This window comes from Podarcis raffonei, chromosome 1 (assembly GCF_027172205.1).
Source record: "Podarcis raffonei isolate rPodRaf1 chromosome 1, rPodRaf1.pri, whole genome shotgun sequence".
NCBI lineage: Eukaryota > Metazoa > Chordata > Lepidosauria > Squamata > Lacertidae > Podarcis > Podarcis raffonei.
Window position 1 is genome coordinate 13,941,697 of NC_070602.1, and position 22,475 is coordinate 13,964,171.

At 46.5% G+C, this 22,475-nt stretch overlaps 1 protein-coding gene across 4 annotated transcripts in view; it reads right to left on the bottom strand.

Annotated features, from left to right (window-relative positions):
- KIF26A (kinesin family member 26A) overlaps window positions 1-22,475 on the bottom strand; it is a 156,859-nt gene that overhangs the window by 43,844 nt on the left and 90,540 nt on the right. For all 4 annotated transcript variants that reach the window (XM_053361939.1, XM_053362025.1, XM_053362184.1 and 1 more), the window contains exon 4: window positions 18,342-18,508. In XM_053361939.1, the coding sequence (XP_053217914.1) occupies window positions 18,342-18,508 (167 nt within the window). The remainder of the gene's footprint in view (window positions 1-18,341; window positions 18,509-22,475) is intronic.

Sequence of the window (22,475 nt, forward strand, 5' to 3'; positions counted from 1 at the left end):
AAAAGGCACTCAAGTCTATATTCAACTATATTCAATATGGTAAGTATACGAGCAATGATATAGCAGTGCTTTCAGGGGAGGGGCAATTACATTTTAAAAGATAAAATATATTGCACAGCAAGTGCTTAAGAAGTGCAATAACCACAATGGAAAAGCTATCTTTCAGAAAGATGAGTCCACTATGCCCCTGCAAAACACACCTTCGAATACAAAATTCAGAAAATATACTGGCACAATTTGGTGCACCGTGTGGCAAGAAAATGCCAAGAAATATGGGCTTTAAAGTTTTATTAGAATAAACTCATGCTTTGAATACAGGAGATAACATTTCAGGTGATTGTGGGCCTTTTCTAAAAGCTGGAATTTTTTTTGGCCAGGGGATGTTGAAGAATTATATCTGATCTGGCTATCCCATCTTTGCAGACTTTTTGAGTCCCAAAATGCATCACACATTACATTATATGCAGGGGAACAAGCTTGCATGGGGCCAGTACCCCACCATATATATGGACTTTCTGGATGGGTATTGTGATTACCAGAGCTAACTTTGAAAGCAATCTGGGTCCCAACCACTATATGGTTGACATCCTTTCTCTACGATTAATCAGATCCACTTTCTTGGAAGTTAGTCCCATTGATCTCGGTGGGACTTACTTCTGAGCATACGATTGGTCTGCCAGACACATGAGCAAGTCACACAAACACACACAGAGAGCACATCAGTGGACAAACCCTCAAGCTTTATTGGGCTATGCCTGGGAGTCTTCAATCATAACACTGGCATTTTCTGGACCAACAGCCAAATGGCTTACTCAAGGGGATACTTAAATTATTCTCAGATTTATAGGTTTTAATGGGCACTGACAGCAATAAACGATGCATTACAAATCATAGCTGCGCTGGCGTGCCAGGTGACAAGAGAGTTTTCTCTAAATGTTATGTTGTGATGTAGTAGTTCTGAGCACAAAGGGAACAACAACAAAAGTTTCTAAAGCCTCTATCCCATCGAGAGCCTTCCACTTATACAACTTCAGCTCCAATAGTTTCAATGGGACTTAGGCATGACCAATTTACACAGGATTGCACCTGACCTTCTGGAGCAACTGGAGACAAAAGCTCAGAGTATTTAAAAACCAAATTCTCCACCCAAAATTATTCACATTGTCATTTTTCCCCCATGACGACCTACATGAATATTCTTTAATGGCACCAACTCTTCTGAGAGCAACATGGCAATATGTTGATAGTTCTGGAAGAACCCTTGGGAAATTAGGGGTGCCTAAAAACCAAAGTAGACATTATAAGGTAAACACAGAGTTATCAGCCCTGGATGGGGGATGTTCAACTCTTTCTCCAGCTACCAATTATCTCCTTCAAATACACCTCTGACCATTTTTTGCTTCACCGCCCCTTCAGGCTATGAGCCAAAACCTTAATTAGTCCAAAGATAGGGTCCTGCATTGAGCACCCAGTAGAAGATCAGAACACCCATTTGCCAAGGCAGCATCTAAATGTCAGTGAAATCAATGGGATTTACAGCTCACCCTCCATAGCAGCGTGAGGAGCTGAAGCCAGAGTGGAAGGAAGTGCGCTGAGAAATACAGACTTCCTCAAAGTTAGTGCTGGTTCTAGGTTTTGGAACCTGAAGATGCCCTTAGTGGGGCCTGAATGGACCTTGCTTCCACCTTCAGCTAACCACTCGTTTGCCATCTCCCTCTATAGCCAAAGCTATGGTTTTCCCAGTAGTGATGTATGGAAGTGAAAGCTGGACCATAAAGAAGGCTGATGGCCAAAGAATTGATGCTTTTGAATTATGGTGCTGGAAGAGACTCTTGAGAGTCCCATGGACTGCAAGAAGATCAAACCTATCCATTCTTAAGGAAATCAGCCCTGAGTGCTCCCTGGAAGGACAGATCGTGAAGCTGAGGCTCCAATACTTTGGCCACCTCATGAGAAGAGAAGACTCCCTGGAAAAGACTCTGATGTTGGGAAAGATGGAGGGCACAAGGAGAAGGGGAGGACAGAGGACGAGATGGTTGGACAGTGTTCTCGAAGCTACCAGCATGAGTTTGACCAAACTGCGGGAGTCAGTGGAAGACAGAAGTGGCTGGCGTGCTCTGGTCCATGGGGTCACGAAGAGTCGGCCACGACTAAATGACTAAACAACAACAAAGGGATCCCTGACCATTAGGTCCAGTCGTGGCCGACTCTGGGGATGCAGCATTCATCTCGCTTTATTGGCCGAGGGAGCCAGCGTACAGCTTCCGGGTCATGTGGCCAGCATGACTAAGCCGCTTCTGGAGAACCAGAGCAGCACACTCCCCTTTGTTAAATCCACGCCAAGCATTTAAAGCACCAAATTTAAGTCATGGAGAATCCTGGGAAGTGTAGTTTGTGAAAGGTGCTGGGAACTTTAAGGGTGTGAGATCAGAAGCCATAACAAAGTACAATTTTTAGGATTCTCTGTTAAAATTGAAGAATATACAGTGGTGCCCCGCAAGACGAACGCCTCGCAAGACGAAAAACCCGCTAGACGAAAGGGTTTTCCGTTTTGGAGGCGCTTCGCAAAACGAATTTCCCTATGGGCTTCCTTCGCAAGACGAAAGCCCATAGGGAAATCTCCGGGACAGCGGGGAAGCACAGCGCGTCTTTCCCACTGTCCTCGGACCTCCTCCGAAGGCTGCCGGTGGGGCGGAGAGACCTCCTCCCGCCGCCAGCCTTTGGAAGGCTGTCCTGAAGAGAAAAGCCCTTCTCCACACCGCCAGCCTGGCAAGCGGTCTCCATAGGAACGCATTAATTGATTTTCAATGCATTCCTATGGGAAACCGTGCTTCGCAAGACGAAAAACTCGCAAGAAGAAAAAACTTGCGGAACGAATTAATTTCGTCTTGCGAGGCACCACTGTAGCTTCGAATGTCAGGTGCAGGTGTGACTGCAGAGAGAAGCCACAGCAAGGAGGAGGAGGAGCAGCAACAGTGAGGCAAAGAGGCTCTAGAGAAGAAGAAGAAAAGTTTGGACTTGATATCCTGCCTTTCACTTCCCTTAAGGAGTCTCAAAGCAGCGAACAATCTCCTTTCCCTTCCTCCCCCACATCAAACACTCTGTGAGGTGAGTGAGGCTGAGAGACTTCAGAGAAGTATGAACAGCCCAAGGTCACCCAGCAGCTGCATGTGGAGGAGCAGGGAAGTGAACCCGGTTCACCAGATTACGAGTCCACCGCTCTTAACCACTACACCATGCTGGCTCCCTGAGGCTGATGGCAGGGCCCTCCCAGAGATGGAGAAGATACCCAGCAATTCTAACATAGGGAGCCAGTGTTGTACAGTGGGAACAGTGCTAGATTTGGACCGGGGAGACCCAGGTTCAAATATCCGCTCAGCCATGAAGCTCACTGGGTGACCTGGGTCAACCATACACACACACACACACACACACACACACACACTCAGCCTAACCTACCTTACAGGGTTGTTGTGAGGATAAAATGGAGGTGGTGAAGGGAACCGGTACGCTGCCTTCAGCTCCTTGCAAGGAGAAATGGTAAGAAACGTACTTAACCAATAAAATAGCAAATATCCCTGATGCCAACCCTACTGATAATGAACCAATATAGTAGTAGTAGTAGTAGTAGTAGTAGTAGTAGTAGTAATAATAATAATAATAATAATAATAATAATAATAATAATAATAATTTATTATTTATACCCCGCCCATCTGGCTGAGTTTCCCCAGCCACTCTGGGCGGCTCCCAATCAAGTGTTAAAAACAGTACAGCATTACATATTAAAAACTTCCCTGAACAGGGCTGCCTTAAGATGTCTTCTGAATGTCAGGTAGTTGTTTATCTCTTTGACATCTGATGGGAGGGCGTTCCACAAGGCAGGCGCCACTACCGAGAAGGCCCTCTGCCTGGTTTCCTGTAGCCTCACTTCTCGCAATGAGGGAACCGCCAGAAGGCCCTTGGCGCTGGATCTCAGTGTCCGGGCTGAACGATGGGGGTGGAGACGCTCCTTCAGGTATATGTTCGATGAAGTGCTTATGAGCACCTAAGTAGCTATCTGGAGCCCGGCCATGAAGTCTAAAGTATTGGGTGCATTTATTTGTAAGTGCCAAGGGTGATTAATAGCAGCAATAACAACAGGAGAGGCAAGGCTGCCGGAGTCCCACATAGAGAGCGCTTGGGACAAAGGCAGTCGACTGCGGCACTGAAACCACGCTCCTTTTTAATCCTGTTGCTGCTATGAATTATAACGCGGGAGACGGACATAAAGTATGTTATTACAGCATCATCTGTAATGCAAAGATTAACATCTCTCCTGCAAACAGCACCCAGGGGCAAGCAAACAAAGTCGGAGCCACTGAAGAACCAGACCGGCCTGCAGGCTCTACAAGTGTGTATATATATGATGAATGCCGAAACGCTTTCTATCATTCAGCAGTAAGAAACAAATATATACATATCTATTCACAATGAGCAGCAGTCGGGGTTTTATCGCTCAGTCTGTCAAGGCTGTCAGCCCCAGAGAGGCATTACAATAGTTAAATATCTAATGGTACCGAAGAGCCGGAATGTCACCAATAAAGAGAGAGAGAGAGAGAGAGAGAGAGAGAGAGAGAGAGAGGAAACAGGTGCACGCTGTCAAATTACCGCCCGCTTGGAAAGTCACGATTATCGCTTTAACTATGGAATGCTACAATCCCCAGTGAAGCAAAGCCCACCCCCCCAACCCGAACACAACAGCTGGTGCTCCCAGACCTGGAGGGGAGGGGGCGGGCAGGCGGGGAGATATCGAGATCGGTGCAAGTAACGAAGGAACGAGGTTAAAGAGGGGGGAATGTCAAAGGAGAAAGAGAAAAAAAGCTGGCTGAAGCAAACAGACCAGGGTTTTTGTTTTCTTTATTTTTTGAGATCACACCCAAACGTTGGTGGAGCGTAGGACAACAAAGAGCGAAAAATAAAAAATGGAAGGCACAAGAGAAATGAGGACCTCTGGTTGAGGAGAACCTCTGGAGATGAGTTATGGGAGTTGAGGTAGGGGCTTGGGGAGAGAGCCGGTGCTTCAGATTTGCAGGGTGGTAGCCACGGGGGGCAAGTGATGGTCTGGCTTTATCACTAGCATCCTCTCTAAAATTTCAGTTTTCTTTAATCTTGTCTCTCATTCAGGTGTGTCCACTCTCCCAGAGCAGAGTCCAGGAAGGACCAGCCACACTGCAGCTGCAGAAGGAAAGGAGGAGTTGTGACCCAAGAGATTGTACAACACACCTGGAATGGGACTGACTAAACCAGGAGAGCATTTCTCATGCCTGTTTTATCATCCGGCAAAGGCACGAGATTTACAGTTTGATGAATGTGATGTTGATTGGTTTTTAACGTCTACCAATATTTTCCCAACAAATATTCTATATCGTTTTACGTAAACCGCTTACAAGTTTGTTTGTCTATTAAGAGGCACATAACTCCTATAATTGGGACCCGCTTGAGGGCATCTGGGTGGCCATCTGGGTGAGAACAGGACTCTGGACTAGTTGGGCCACTGGCAAAATCCAGCAGGCTCTTAGAATCACAGAACTGTAGAACTGGAAGTAACCCCAGGGGTCATCTAGTCCAACCCCTTGCAATGCAAGAATCCTGCCCACGGCCATCCCTGGTTGGGCTTGAACTACCAACCTTTTGGTTAACAGTCAGATGCACTAGCCCACGGTGCCACTGGTGGCTTCTAACATTCTTAATAAATGAATAAATAAAAATGCATACAAGCAAATCTCTAGCCCAATAATTTGAATTAAGTAGTACTGTAAATAATTTTTGAGCAGAAGAGGGGGGAAAGTTGGAGGGGGAGTCCTATCTAAAGGGGGCCACCCAAACAGGCCACTGGAGACAGATTGTGCCAAGGCACCACAAAATGTTAACAAATGGGAGGTGAAAACAGAAAACCAGGGCGGAGGGGGCTGGAGTGCAGGAATCTGAGCAGAAGCACTCAGCACTGCAACATTTTGTTGTCTGCTGCCTACTATCCTTGACAGATGCTGATCAAAGACTCCTTCCAAACAGTGATTTTACCAAAGCCATTTCCCTTCCCCGGGACACAATCCCGCCCCTTGTGCAGGGGTGTGGCTAGCCCCCGCATCACAGGGAGTCCCCGCCACGCCACGCCCTAGGCCAACAAATCTGGTCAGCCAGGGGGCGTGGTGCGCAGCATTTAAGCAGCCGGCGGGTGGGAATTCGCCCCTTTTTTCTGGTTCCTGCTCGCGCAGTTCACCCACCCTCTTAATCCTTTTGACCTTGCTATGGACTTTGGTTGGTCGCCTGCTGAAGGGGCCTGGTAGGAATTTTTTCCACTTGGCAAACTGGCACCAGCCATTTGGTTTTTCTCCTACCTCGTAGCAAATCATCACAACTTTGTAAGGTTTGGCAGTAAGGCATTGGAGTATTTGGCTGGAGGTGAGGAAAGGTAGTGGCCATCACCTACCCCTCGTATTTCAAGGGTATTCTGTTAAAGGAACGGGACGCGGGTGGCGCTGTGGGTAAAAGCCTCAGCGCCTAGGGCTTGCCGATCGTCAGGTCGGCGGTTCGAATCCCCATGGTGGGGTGCGCTCCCGCTGCTCGGTCCCAGCGCCTGCCAACCTAGCAGTTCGAAAGCACCCCCAGGTGCAAGTAGATAAATAGGGACCACTTACTAGCAGGAAGTTAAACGGCGTTCCGTGTGCGGTTCTGGCTCGCCAGATGCAGCTTGTCACGCTGGCCACGTGACCCGGAAGTGTCTCCGGACAGCGCTGGCCCCCGGCCTCTTGAGTGAGATGGGCGCACAACCCTAGAGTCTGTCAAGACTGGCCCGTACGGGCAGGGGTACCTTTACCTTTACTGTTAAAGGAATCCGGGGGAATTGGTGTCAAATGTCTTTCTTCCAACACAGGGGGAGGGTTCAGGGCCTTGCCATGCAATTCAGTTTCACATTAGGCAAGTAGGGTAAAACTACTTCTACATCTGAATGCAAGTTGGGGGACCACATTTTTTTTAAAAAAAGGACACTGTGCAAAGAAAAGCAGCGTATGAAGCAACAAGAACGCTTCTCTCTAGTTGGGCTAGCTTTCCGCAGGCAGGGAGCTACTGAGAAAGGGGAACATTTTCCCTTATGTGATCTAAATTGGAAAAGCCCCTGGAGGGGTGTATCACTTCATTCTCCTGAATGTGCAGATCCTGCCCCTGAAGACATTTCAGTTTCCATCCTGTTCCCTTTGGTTTCTATCCTGCCGGTGTTTAATAAAAACTAAGTATTACTTCACTTGCCTTAAGGACCTGTACAAATTAGGACTGCCACCTTTTGTTTTTAAGAAAACACAGCAGCCCTGCCCTTGATGGATGATTGACACAGTGGCAGTCTCAGCAGAGCACCTGGGCCGTAGCGCTGGGTTCGCCTTGCACTGCAAAGGGTGCCTCTACATGTGTGTGTGCCTTTGGCTTAGTCTAGGATTAGCTTTTCGCTGAGATAGGCAAGCGCTCACAGCGCAGCTAATAGAATAGGCTTCCAACTGCATTATTGCGGATTCACAGAAAGAAAAGGAGAAATACTTGTGCAACTCAGCCTGTTGCGCAGAATGGAGAGGGAAGCATAATAACAATTATCGGCAACAATGGTCTGGGCATTGGAGAAAAGAAAAAAGGCAGACTCTTGCATGCCCAGAAGTCCTGAAACACTGTCAAACACTCTGAACACCAGTTGCAGGGAATCGCTCAAGTCCTGTTGATGGCTTCCCACAGGCACCTGGCTGGGCACTGTGAGAACAGGATGCTGGGCTGTATGGACCACTGGCTTGACTCAGCAGCATTCTTCTTATGCCATTACTGAAGAGAAATGGCTGGAAGTGGTGGTGGTGGTGTTTTACTCCCTTGTGAAGCAGACTTCAAATATTTCCATTTTACAGGCGGACAGGGTGATAGTGGCACTACTCACTCATTTACAACTCTGGTTGGCTGCTGAAACTCAGCCTCCCAGTTCCAACGCACATTCATTTCTTGCATTTTCCTTCCTTGTCCAAGCCTTCCTTCCCCTGTCGCCACACGCACACATACCCCTCCCACCAATCCTTTTGCTCTCTTTCCCAGTCTCCTAACTGCAGCCACCAGCCGCACATTTGCACACCTTCCTGCATCCAGACTGATCTCATTCTCTTACGCCGATAGCCCCTCTGATCCCATTGGCTCCACATGCCCCCTTGTTAACCCCCATCTCTAGTTTTGGATTGACTCTCCCATTCATTGCTGCAAGCCCCCCTCCTGGCTGTTCTTTTCTGTTCCGATGCCATTTGCTCTGGTCTGAAATTGCCTGCTTCTCCCGTCCCTCCCTCCTGCCTGATCCCTCAGTCCCCCTCCTGATATTCAGTCTATTAACCTCCCTGACTTCTCCATGGCTGTCAGCCTTCACAATCCCTCCCTTTCCCCAACTGCCATCTGCAAACATGTTCAACTCCAGCCCTCCCACTCCTGAACGCCTCCTGCAGGTTCTCTCCCCACCTAATCTCCCTTTTCTCCTCCACTACCACTGTGCCTTTGACCGGTTATTATTCTACATATCCTCTTTTATTTGATTCGCCTACCCTCAGAATATAAACTCTTCCTAGCAGGGAGTTCGTCTCCTCTACATTCATAAAGCACTGTGGAAAATGTGCAAAGCTGCATTAGAGAGGTTAAATCGCTTTTCCGAGAGTCGTTGCTGACTTCCAAGTTAGGCTCAAAAAGCTTATTCAGATTAAGCACAGTTCTCCTCTCCCCGACAAGTGCTAACATAAAACAGAATACAAGCCAGGCAAACATCGTTCTGTTTGCTGTTCATTAGAGAGAGACGCCACTTGAGTGCCACAGCAACGAAGAAAACAAGGGCCATGCACAGTGAAAGGAGACGGCAATTTCCAAACAATCTTGCTGCCTTGGCTAGCTGCTCTCCGTCATTCCAAGGTGCCAATGAACCAGACTGTGCATGCAACCCAAGAGTGACCACACTTTTAAAGGCCTCAATGCGTCAATGTGCAGTCCAAGAAGAACCACCTAATATCTTATACACACTAGGGAGCAACCCTCTGAACAACCCAAGGGATTTAATGCGACAGTGCAAGAGGTCTTGGGCAGCATGTCTCAGATCATATGATACAACTGCTTAGGAAGGGCTCCAATACAGGAGGAGGAAATGACAGAGGAGAGGAATGAATGGCAGGAACCTGGGTTGGAGGAGAGGTGGTCTCCCTCCCCCCCCCCATCAGTCGCTATGGGAGGGGGAACAGGGATGTCAGTTCTTAGCCCCCCCCCCATAAACCTTCCTGTACAGTGGAGAGTCTTGGTGAAGACGTGGGAGAGTCTGAAGCAGCCAGATGAGAAGGCAGAACAGGAAGTGGCAGCGACTGAACAGGAGCCCAAACAGGAGGGCGCAGTCTTGTCACCTAGAACCAGGTGCAGCCTTCACAGATGGGAGCAGACCCACTCACCCCGACAGAGCACATGTTTGCAATCCCCACATTCCTGCAATGTGAGTGAGTCTCATGAGTGAGCGCGCCAAGCCTAGCCTTTAATAGCTTGGCGGGCACGGCAACTTGTTGGGACATCTTCATTGCTTCTATCCAGTTCTGAACTACTTGCCTTGCTCCTGAACTGTGAGTCCTTAGCCCAATGTCTGCTGCTGAGTCTGTACCATTACATGCCTGAATGAGGTATCTCCCCCCCCCCCTCACAAGTAAGAGCCTCTGCTTGCTTGTTCGGGGAGGGAGCCAGGCCAGAATTCCTCAAGTCCCCTTACAAACACAATTAGCACAAATACGAGTCTGTAAAGGCCTCCAAAGATCCATGCATCCACTGTGGGTATGCTTGGCCACTGCAGAATATGGGATGCTGGGCAAAATAGAGTTTATTTTTGATCCAGCAGGGCTGCTCTTGCGTAATACCAAGTATTTTATCTGTCACCTTCAAATCTTGCCCTATGTGCAAAGGAATCAGAAGGCTGTTTTAGCTACACAACAACGCTTCAAGGTAAGGTGAATTGCCCAAGGACACACCAGGAGCTTCACACCTGCAGGGGGAGAACACAGGCTTTGTACGAAAAAGGTCCCCAGGTCCCCAGCATCCTTTAGGTATGGTTGGGAAGAAGAATTTCTGCCTGAAACTCTGGAGTGCTGCTTCCAGCCAAGTGTTGACAACGCTGAGCTAGATGGACCAATGGTTTGACTTGATGATGTTCCTAATCCAGCACAATAGTGAATGCTGAACCTTAGGTCAAAACAGTGTATACCTATGTGTGGCGTTTCCTATGTCTTGAGATTTGATTAACCCACTACTACAGACATAACAGACAGGGGGTGAGGTCCCTTGCAGAATTTTAAACATGTGCTCATTGAAGACCTTGCTATTGTTAGACGAAGAAGGCACACAGGTATAGAAAAGAGTTTCAATCTCATCCCCTCCTATTCCCAGGGTTGGTCCCATACATTTTGGAACCTGAGGCGAACCGCAAAATGCCCCTCCCCACTAAGGAAGAAAAAGTGAGTGAAGATCTACAAGTGGGGAATAAAGATCTACTACAACGCGGGTGGCGATGTGGTCTAAACCACTGAGCCTCTTGGGCTTGCTGATCAGGAGGTCAGCGGTTCGAATCCCTGCGACAGGGTGAGCTCCCAGTGCTTGGTCCCTGCTCCTGCCAACATAGCAGTTCGAAAGCACATCAAAGTGCAAGTAGATAAATAGGTACCACTCTGGCGGGAAGGTAAACGGCATTTCCGTGCGCTGCTCTGGTTCGCCAGAAGCGGCTTAGTCATGCTGGCCACATGACCTGGAAGCTGTACGCCGGCTCCCTCGGCCAATAAAGCGAGATGAGCGCCACAACCCCAGAGTCGTCCGTGACTGGACTTAATGGTCAGGGGTCCCTTTACCTTTACAAGCTTGTAGAGGCAGCATTGGGAGGGGGACTGCCAATGAGACGTCAGATCCGGCCTCCAAGGAGGGTGCCACAGCGATGACTGCCACTATAGCAGTGGCCGCAGTGGCAAGCAAACCTGGGAGGCTGGCTCTGCTGCCCCTGCAGATTCTGCCACCTGAGCCAACCTGAGCCTCACCTTGCGTCATGTGTGGGCCGGACTTTCCTATTCCTGCCAGATCCCATTCCTGCCAGATCAAAGAGGTACGTGAAGATGAAACACTCCATCCTGCTTTGTCTGCAGTGCAGTGAAAGTGCAGCTTTTCCTTTTTGAAAGCACAAGAGGAATTTTGTGCACAGGCGGATTCTAACTGAGGTACTTGACGCCCTTTCCACCTGTGGTTTGCATGCAGCAAACCATTTATCCGGATGCACCTCCTTCACACAGCAAGAACCGAGATCCATCGTACCCTGCAGAACTTTTAGCATCGTCCAATGCCTGGCAAATCACATGGGCATTGCATTCAGAAGACATTTTCATCATCTTAATACGGTGTCGAAGTCACCCTGGGCTGGCTCGACCACATGGCGTGAAAAATCTGCCTTTTGTTTAACAAGCACCCCTCATTTAAAGAGACTTCCCTGTTAGCACTCTTAGCAACACTTAAGGACCACCATATAAACTCAAAAAAAACCCACCCAACCAACCAAAAGTCTATGCAGGTTCGCTGCACAGCCTCCAGAAATTCTACATGCAGCACTGTTAAAAGGGCTAACTTGGTATCTGATGAGTCACAGAATCCATTTGCTTCTAGTGACCTACTTAACTACTAACCCAGTTATCTCTCTCTCCATCTGTCAAGACGGGTTTTAAATCATGCCAGCTCTGTGTGTGCAAAAGCTGCAGTGCCAAGTTATTCCCAGAGGGACGGGGGGGCACGTTGAGTAAATGTTTCTAGCTATTAAATATAGAAAACTGGAGGACTACATCATCAACTCAGTGGAGAAACAATGCCCACATTTAACAGCTAAGCCAAGTCTCAGGATGACAGCTTCCAAAGATTTAGCTGCAAATATTTCTAAAGCAGGCTATTTTAAAAATGCGTAGTACGTCTCCATACACTTTCCCCTTCCCTCCACGAAAATTATGAAAAGCGCTGATCATCTCAGAATAATCAGGTTTAACAGGTTAGAAGTAATATATGCTTCTAGTATCCTTAATACATCATAACCTCCTTTCGCGGAATTTGAATCCCTGTCATTCCAAACTACTGATTTTTTTTCTCTATTCTTTTTTCTTTTTAGGCTGATGCTTTTAACACGTTTCTATGGTTACTACCCAAGGTCACATCACAGAAGCCTGGACAGCAAGCAGTTCAGAAAGACAAAAGGCAGTTCACATCCATTGCTGTATTAAATAATGTATGAATGTTAAGGCACTCACGTTGTGGGGGGGGGGGGAGGTGAAAAAGAAAATTGTATGCACACCTAAGTCCAGGGGTCTCTGTTATCCAAGGCAGCACAGGAAGTATGTTAATGATTTAGAGTGTTTTGATGAATTTTCTTTTGGCACAAATGCTCTAGAATATATATTTTGACCTCAGATCTGCATGGGCAAATCGCTGAAAAATCCGAGAGAGGGAACTGCTGGAATAACTATTTTGATAAGGACACTTTAGCAGAATAAGATAGAGATTCCTTGCTGGAGGTAGATCAGGAGCTGCCCCAAATTTCCTTTCGGAAAATGAGCATCCCAGTCCCATGCACGCTTCCTTAGAAATCATCACTATATTAAATGGGGATTGCTCCCAGTTTGCAGTCTTAGTGCTCACACCTGCAAGAATTATAGCCATAACTGAGATAGAGAAGGACTTTTCCCTCCAGACCAAATGACCAAGGTCCCCTAAAGCTGTTTTTGCCTGCTCTGAATAGTTTTGAGTCTCTTGTTCAAGTTGTTGGTCGTTGACATAATGCAGGTCACATAAGCCATGAACACCATATAAACGTATGGTAAAAAAATAAAATAAAAAACACTGTGTCCCATAACGCATGAATGAACCAATAAATGGCTAGTCCTAGATCTGAAAATGTTGAAGATAAGTGGTTAATGTTATGTTTAGATATATCGGGGTGGGGAACCTCAGACCACGCACCAAATAAAACCATCTGGGACCTTCTACCTGCTTCTTAGACCATACACCTTTCTCCAGGGTGACACAACTCACTAACCCTGCTAAAGTGATTTTGCCTAGCTAGGCTGGGTTTTTTGATTGCAATAACACCTCTTTCATGTTTGGATGGAGATATATGCACCTTTGCACAATCCCATGTTCAATCCCCAGCGTCTCCAAGGTGGCCTGGGAGAAATGGCCCCCGTCTGAAACTCTGGAGAGCAGTTGTCAATCAGGTGATGAAGAAGAAGGAGTTAAGGATATTGACGAGGTGAAACATGTGCAGAGAAGGGTGACCAAGATGGTCAAAGGTCTGGAAACCAAGCCGTATGACGAATGGTTGATGGAGCTGGGTATGTTTAGCCCGGGAAAAGAGGAGACTGAGAGGATATATGATAGCCAGAAACTCCAGCGGGTGCAGGATGCCGCGGCGAGACTCCTTACAGGGTCCTCACCACAGGATCACATTCCCCCAGTGCTGTACCAGCTGCACTGGCACCCGGTGGAGCACAGGATCAGGTTTAAGGTGCTGGTTTTAACCTTTAATGCCCTATACGGCCTAGGACCCTCGTACCTACGAGATCGCCTCTCCTGGTATGTCCCACGGATGTCCTTACGGTCTTCAAATAAAAACATCTTGGAGATCCCGGGCCACAGGGAGGTTAGGCTGGCCTCACCCAGAGCCAGGGCTTTTTCGGCTGTGGCTCCAATCTGGTGGAACGCTCTGTCACAAGAGACTAGGGCCCTGCGGAACTTGACATCTTTCCGCAGGGCCTGCAAGACAGAGCTGTTCCACCAGGCCTTTGGCCAAGGCACAGTCTGATCCCCTCCTTCTGCAATCCTCATAGAACTCTAGCCCAATGCTTGCCATTAATTTGACTCTGAATTGATTTTCGAACAAATGGATTTTAGAATATATTTCAATTAATTGATTGTTATTTCATGTAAACAGTGTTATTTTTACTGTTGTTAGCTGCTCTGAGCCCGGCTTCGGCTGGGGAGGGTGGGATATAAATAAAATTTTATTATTTATTATTATTATCTTCAAATATCGAAAGAGCTGTCATTCGGAAGATGGAGCAAGCTTGTTTTCCCCTGCTCTGGAGGGTGGGACTCCAACCAATGGATTCAAGTTGCAAGAAAGGAGATTCTGACTAAACATCAGGAAGAACTTTTCTGAAAGGAAGAGCTGTTTGACATCGGAACAGGTTCCCTCAGGAGGTAGCGAATTCTCCTTCCTTGGGGGTTTTTAAGAAGAGGCTGGGTGGCCATCTATCATGGATGCTTTAGCTGAGATACCTGGATAGCAGGGGATTGGACTAGATTACCCTCAGGGTCGCCTCCAACTCTGCAATTCTATGATTCTGTGATTTATTTGTTTCTAGCCTTCAGCCAAAGATCCCACAGTGGGTTAAAACAGTAAGACAATACTGAGCAAAATGGACCAGTGATAAGGCAGCTTCTTAAGCCTCGAAGGTAGTCAAGGCCCCCCCTGAACCTGCCCCCAGCTCCCCAGTTCACAATAAACAGCAAAGCGAACCATTTATCAGAACTAATTGAAGCGCCTGAGCCTTGGAAGAAAAACACATTAGTCATTTAGCAGTTGTGCTAATATTGCAATGCTTTTCTTCCCATTTCATTAGGGGCACAATGTTCCAATGGCCTAATCATATGCTCAGTCACTGCTCAGCCAGTACCCTGAGACATGACAAGCTGTCTTGCTAGGCCTACACTTGATAAGGTGCCTGCTCTCCCAGTCACCTCAATTATTGACTGTATTTTATGGTCAATCTAATGGCCAAATGCTTATCAGCAAACCATCAGGTGCCTGTAATAGGAGAGTGACCCTCAGTTTATATGTACCATTAATGCTCATTAGTGAATAATTAGATTCTTTAATCCGCAAACTCAGAGGCATGCAAATATGACCAAGCATTCTGGTTCTAGAAATAAGTCTACTAAATGCTTCCTTTTGAAGATAAAACATCCAAATACAATTCTGGGCATTTGAGCAGTAAGGGCATGAAATCTGCAACGTGGCAGGTGGTTTCAAAGAGATTTGTCCTATCCGGAAAGAGATTTGGGGTTCTTGTTTTTTAATCTCTCAAATTGTAAAAGAACATTTGTAACTGGGGAGAAAGAGGAGGAAAGGCATATATTCCGTCTACATATACTGGTACAGAAATAGGCATTTGAGTAAGGCAAGAAGATAATATATTTATTCAGCTGGTTTTCAACATCCCACTTTACTCTCTCAGCATTCTGCCATATTCTAGTGACCCAAGTCACAGCAGGAGGCTAGGTAGATAAAGGTCTGGAGTTTTGTAAATAACATACAAAAAGGTAACAAACAATTATATTTAATTACAAATAATAAAAATTAGTACCTTCAAAATAAACTTCACATAGTTGTATACAGCTTAAATGCACTTTCTAGAAGCATAAAATCTATCCCTAGAGATTCTTAACGCCTTTTTTATGCATTGTCCTTATCTATATATGCACTTGTTCCCAAATATGATAGAAGCCACATTAGCTGAGCAGTGAAAGCTCTCACCTCTCTTGCTCTGAGATCAATTTATTTTTAATGCTCAACAATGGTACCTATAGAAGTCTCATCCACAATTAAAATTAATTTGTATGCATTGTTATAATTACTATTATTGGTACAGTATATATTTATTTATTTATACCCCACCTTTCTTCCCTGACAGGGACTCCTTTACAGATAAAAATAAGAACAGCTGAAAACATAGAAAAATAATTATCTATTAAAGAACCATTAAACATTGATAGTGGTGGTGGAGTGTAACTTTTATACTAAAAGTGCAAGGAAAGGGAGCAAACAACCACCTCTCCCAAGTCGTCTTGCTTTGAGCTCTGCTGCTTTGAGCTATTTTCTCACACTGGGTATCAGAGTTAGGTTGGGATAAATGGCTTAAAGCAGCGGGGAGTGTTAAAGTAAGACCTAGGAGCCTTACAGAGCCACAACAGAGACACCAGCATTTAAAAAGGAAGAGGGAAAAAGCACAAGGTCTTGTTCGTCATTCTGCCCAACTTGGACCCAACCTTGTTCTCTTTATTATTATCCAACATTTCCTCCATGGAGCTCAGGTATACTGTATACTGTCCTAACCGCCCCTGATTGTATCTGCACTTGAAGCTTATTTGGCGAGTGCACATTCGAACCCAGATCTCTCCTCAGTCCTCGTCCCATAGTCTAGCCGTGAGGTCACACTGCCTCTCAGCGAGCATTCTTTGCTCCCATAACCTGCTCTTTGATCCCAAGCTGTGCATTTTTGAACGTTCACCCCACTCCAAGATCCTTTAAAACCTCTGTAATTTCCCAGCAAGCACCTTTCATGGTGCAGTATTTGTGCCCTTGCACCTGTGAAAACCAGGACCCTCTCTTATTGCATATGGGCCTCTATCTAACATCTTAAGATTTTGAGAAAAGAAACCCTTTCTTCTTGTGCCAGTTCTCTGATGGGAAAATACTGCTTCTGCCAAGCTCTGTGAGCCCTTCTCAGCCAGAAGCATCTTCCTGATTAAGGAATGGTAGTTTGGGATGGCATTTGCCTTGCAGTCCGACACTAGACAGTCCTTTCTTTCGAGAGAGAGTGGAATTTGGGAGTTAACTCCGTTTCAAATTTTGTTTAGGTGCCAGATTGTATTACAACACATGTGCGAGCAGGAGAAGACTACACGCTTCCTCTTGAGGCTAATGAGTAAAAATATCAAAGTTAAATGTAAGAGTGTTGCATAATTAAGCCTGATGAAGTTGAGCAACCACTTTTAAACAAGGACTCTTGAGTCAATATGCAAATGCAGCCTGCGTACATTTCACTGAGCATAACAAAGCAAAATCTGCCCAAGTTATGTAACAGCTTGTGGGCACTATCTACAAAAGATAGAATCAGTGTGAGAAAGAACAAAAAAAGAGAAGTCCATGGGAGTAATGTTGGAACCCGGCAATATCAGGTATCCCAGGAGCTACAGAGAGAAGTGGATGGCAACACAGAAAGCGGCTTCACACCAAAGCAGATCACTCAGTCCTTGTAGCTCAGCACTGACCATACCACCAGAGAAGGAAAGCTCTGATCTGAAACCTCTGCTACCTTGCAGGATATCTTCAGAAGAAGAAAAGGCTAAAGAGTACACCTTACGCCAGGGTTTCCCAAACTTGAGTCTTCTGCTGTGGCCGGACTACAACTCCCATCATCCCTAGCCAGCAGGGCCAGTGGCCACGGATGATGGGAACTGTAGTCCAAAAACAGCTAGAGACCCAAGTTTGGGAAACCCTGCCTTACACAAATTTGGAGTGGAGTCTCTAAGTCAGTTGGATGGCACCTTGTACGTCTCCTTCCGGCAACTCCTGCAGCCAAGCTGGTGCCAAATGTATTGCTCTGCTTTCCTTGGTGCACATCAGCAAGGCCAAGAAGGGAAATATTGTCATCTAGGCAATCCAGGTCTTCCATGCACACTGCTCAGGCTTGCGTGCAGTGGAGGTCCCTTTGGTGCTGCTAACACAGCAGTTTGACTTCACCCCCAGAGGCGCCCTTGAATGTCTCTCGAGACAGATGAATGCCAACAACATACACCAGGGATATAAACCCTGGACTGCAACTTCCATCTTCCCTGGCTATTGCTCATGCTAGCTGGAGCTGATGGGAGATTTTAGTCCAATGACATCTGGAGGGCCTTCCCTTGTCTATGCTCTCCAGGTTTTCAGAAAGAGGGGCTTTCTGTTGTTCTTTTTAGTTGCCATTGTTCTCAGATGCCATACTGGGGCTCATGGTTTGGTGAAGGCACTACCAAGTCTCTGCTATGAAAATATCTAGCCTTACTCATGGGGCTACAGTTCCCAAGACCACCTAGTGTAAAGAGAATTACTGTTTGTCCACGCACACCTCTGTGAATGAGTGAGAAAAGAAAGCACCTTTGTACAGGCTTCCAAAGCACAGCTCCCACTTTTCCTGGCACAGGTAAGCAAGATTTCCAATAGAGAAGAAAGAGGTGGAAGGAAGGTGCCTAGCCTTTCGGGCACCCATTGCTTTTCTGCTACAACTCCACCCTGCTCCCAACCCCACAATCTTTTTCCCCAGCAGAAGTTGCAAGCTCATGCTTCCATTGCATAGTGATCCCATTCATTACCCAGGCATTCTCCTGCCTGAACTGCCATCTCCAACAACAACACCAACCGCCCAGTAAGCACTTGGTTTGTGGTCATTTCATACACAAGAGCAACGATGTAAATCGTAATGGTGAAAACTACCTTATGAAGAATGACGCTGCAGCTGAAGTCCCTGCAGAGACGCCGGCCGGGGCGACCAGACTTTGGGAAGCCAATGGCCCAGTGGTTCCAGTTTGGTCACAGTTGTTTTGCCCTGAGGTGACTTGAATATTGGAGCCTTCCCTTCCGCACTCTGCTGCTGTAGCCTCCTAAGGGAAAAGCAAAATTAAAAACAGGGAGTTATAAATATATTAACTTAAGACCAATAGTACTTCCACCCACCTGAGAACTGCTGTGGGCATGCAATTGGGTATTTATTTAACTTCATTCATATACCCATCATCATCATCATTATATTTCAATATACCTTGCACAAAAGAGCAGTCCATTAAAAAGCATCTTGCTTCAAGACTAGCAAAGATTTGGAGTTGCTCCCATGAAAGACTGTTGCTTCCTTCCTTCTCCTTTTCCTTTCCTACCTCACATAACTGCAAGTGCACATATTATTTTTTACACAGCTGTTCTGTGCGACAGCACTTCAAATCAGCGGTTTTAAAAATACAGTTACAACCACAACGAACGTTTCTTCAGAAACAACCAGTAGAAAAAGGGCAGGCCACATCCTTCCCTTTGGGCTGGTGGAAACCATGATGATAAATGGCACCCATCGAAACATCACCACACAGGTGGGGTTTTTTAAATAATAATAAAAACCACCCATGCACACAATGTGCTTCAGTACATTCACAATTGGGTAACACGCCATTTCATGCTGAGTGTCTTTCCCTTATTGGATTATCTGCAGAAAGGAAAATCCAAATTTAGTATGGGCTGCCACTTGGATAAAGAGGATGTCATGTGGACGCTGAGAGAGAGAAAAAGAGAACGAGAGAGGGAAAGAGAGAGAGAGAGAGAGAGAGAGAGAGAGAGAGAGAGCTTCAAATCCACGTTCAACACCCGTGTGAATGAGCCACAAAAGACAGGATGACTACCTGTCTGGGAGACTTCAGATCTCTTACTACAACCTAAACTACCATATTTACTTAGTAGCTATGCTATGTGGGACACAGATATTAGGCAATTTCGGCCCAGGAGACTACAGAACTGGGATGAGGATAGGATGTCAGGGAAATGAAATGATGAGAGAGGATGACAAAGGATGATGAGGGAGGATGACAGCATCAAACAGCAATAGAAGTGATGGTGACTGTTCAGAAAACACTAAAGATGTGGGTTTTGACAAGGGGCTTGAAATAAGAGAGAAGAAGACACCTTGATCAAATTGATAGGGAAGAATCAAAGATGACTCCAAGGCTGTGTTTCACAAAGACCGCCTGCTGCAGACTGTTGGCTTTTTCGACGCCAACTAAAAACCCATTTATTTTACCAAGCTTTCCGTGACTGAAATAATTTTTATGGGGCAGTTCACAGTATTTGTTGGTTTTGTCATGAACCTTACCCAGATTTGATTTCCGGTGTCTATCTTTTCTTTTAGTGTATTATTATGGCATAGTTTACACATTGGTTTTGTATGTTTGTAACCAGCTCTTGGGGAGGTTACAATGGATAGAAATTCCCCAAATAAACTAAACTAAAACAAATGCTATTTCCAACTGTAACTGCACAATTAGGCTCCGGTGGAATGAGAAGACAAGACCAATAGTGGCTCCAACAGTCAAAAAGGCAGTTTCTGCTGTAGAGGGAAAGAAGGAGCAGATGGGGCTTGGGAACCTGAAAAGGTCTCCCATCTAGAAGAAGGAAAACTCTGGTCCTAGACCTCCACTGCATTGTGTGACATCTTTGGGAGAAGAAAAGGCTAAGGAATAAACCCTACACAAATCCATGAGGAGGTTGGACGGCATCTTGTATGCCTCTTTCCGGCAACTCCTGCAGCCAAGCTGGTGCCAAATGTAAAAGGTAAAGGTAAAGGGACCCCTGACCATTAGGTCCAGTCGTGGCCGACTCTGGGGTTGTGGCGTTCATCTCGCTTTATTGGCCGAGGGAGCCGGTGTACAGCTTACGGGTCATGTGGCCAGCATGACTAAGCCACTTCTGGCGAACCAGAGCAGCGCACAGAAACGCCGTTTACCTTCCCACCGGAGTGGAACCTATTTATCTACTTGCACTTTGATGTGCTTTTGAACTGCTAGGTTGGCAGGAGCTGGGACCGAGCAACGGGAGCTCACTCCGTCGCGTGGATTCAAACCGCTGACCTTCTGATCGGCATGTCCTAGGCTCTGTGGTTTAACCCACAGTGCCAAATGTAGTGCTCTGCTTTCCTTTGGACCACATCAGCGAGACGGAAAGGAGGATCTTGTCGCCTGGGCAGCCGAGGACCTCCATGCACACTGCCCAGGCCATAGCTGTCAACCTTCCCTTTTTTTGCGGGAAATTCCCATATTCCAGCGCCGTTTCCCACTGCTTCCCGCTGCTATCCCGGATTGTTAGATATCCCGTAGACTGTCCCCGGGACAGGTGAGCCTGCTGATCCCTTATTTTCGAGGCTGCTGATCCCTTATTTTCAAATCTGAAAGTTGACAGCTATGGCCCAGCCTTGTGCCCCAGGGAGGTCACTTCAGTGCTGCAAATGTAGCAAAAAAAATGCGGGAGGCAGCAGCAATTAAGAGATAAGGGAGGGAGAAGGATTGGAGTAAAAAGGAATGGAAGACTTGAACGGAAGGGGGTTTGAGCTACTATCTGGAAGGCCACACCAGCAGATCTTGGGAGTCCTACCAGCACAAAGATTTGGATCAGGTGACTTGAATGGATCATCTAAACCAGTGATGGGGAACCTGTGTGCCTCCAAATATTGTTGAACTCCCATCACACCTAGCCCTTATCTAAGCCTGATAGTCCTGTAAGATGTTTCCCAAACCACCACATTCACCTGACAAGCCGTTTTGTCTTTCCTATATTCTGTACACAGCCACAATAATAAGCAATAAAAAGGAAGCCATGTCGGCAAAGGTCCATCGCTGGACAAGGTTAAAACCATGACCAGAGGCAGACAAGAGGAATAAAACGGGGACCCTTTGTTATAGGTAATGCACTGTTAAGCTGTCTGACAAGCATGAAAACATGGAAAACGATAAGCAGAACCCTTTTTGTTTTACGGCATTATTCGGTGGCTGGCAGAACGGTTTATCTGCTTCAGTTATAACTGTCAGGAATTATTTCTCAGTCGCGCATCATCTACAAGCACTATCTGTTTTAAGAGGAACAAACCAAGCAGGCGCATTTGTAGCATCTTTCCACATGAGCAGCCAAAAGAACCGAGTAAAAACATTGATTTCTTTTGGGGGGGATTGGGGGAGAGAGACACCTACAGACAAACATATAAAAGCCTTCACAGATACACACCACATTTCATATAACTCACATTTTCACAAGTGTTTTCATTCTCAGAGGAGATAGCTACTTTTATTTTATTTTTTTTTAACTTCCTGCAAAGCCGTGTGTGCAAATAGATCTTTGCCTGTTCTGGCAACCTGATTCAGAACCCACATCCAGTTATATAAATACCCAGTTATTCATATTGAGGGCACGGTGATTAACACAAAGGGGTCATTAAGACAACCCTTCCCTATTTGAACCAGAGGTGTTCTACAGAGATGATGCTTGCAGCTCCCACCCAGCTTTCTAACCTCAAAGCTACAGTCTCTCCAGCCGCAATGAAGTCTATCCACTTAGAACTATAGAGCTGGAAGGGACCAAATCTACTCCAGCCCCCTGCCTCTCCCCATAGGATCAGACCTGGACCCTGTGCTTGTCATCCAAGGTCCTTCTCTATGTACCTCCATCCCAGAGAGGTTCAGAAGGTGGCAACAGGAGAACAGGCCTTTTCTGTAGTGGCTCCCCAAATGCGGAAGGCTGCCTGGCGCCTTCGTTACCTGTCTTCACGGGACATGTATTTATGGGACCTCGTATTTACGGGACCGCTTCTCCTGGTATCCCCCGCAGAGGACCTTAAGGTCCATATATAATCATAGTTTAGAGGTCCTGGGCCCTAAGGAAGTCAGATTATCCTCCACCAGGGCCAGGGCCTTCTCAGTGATGGCTCCGACCTGGTGAAATGCTCTGTCCTATGAGACCAGGGCCCTGCAGGATTTAACTTCCTTCCGCAGGGCCTGTAAGACAGAGCTATTCCACCTGGCTTTCAATTTGAACTTAGTCTGA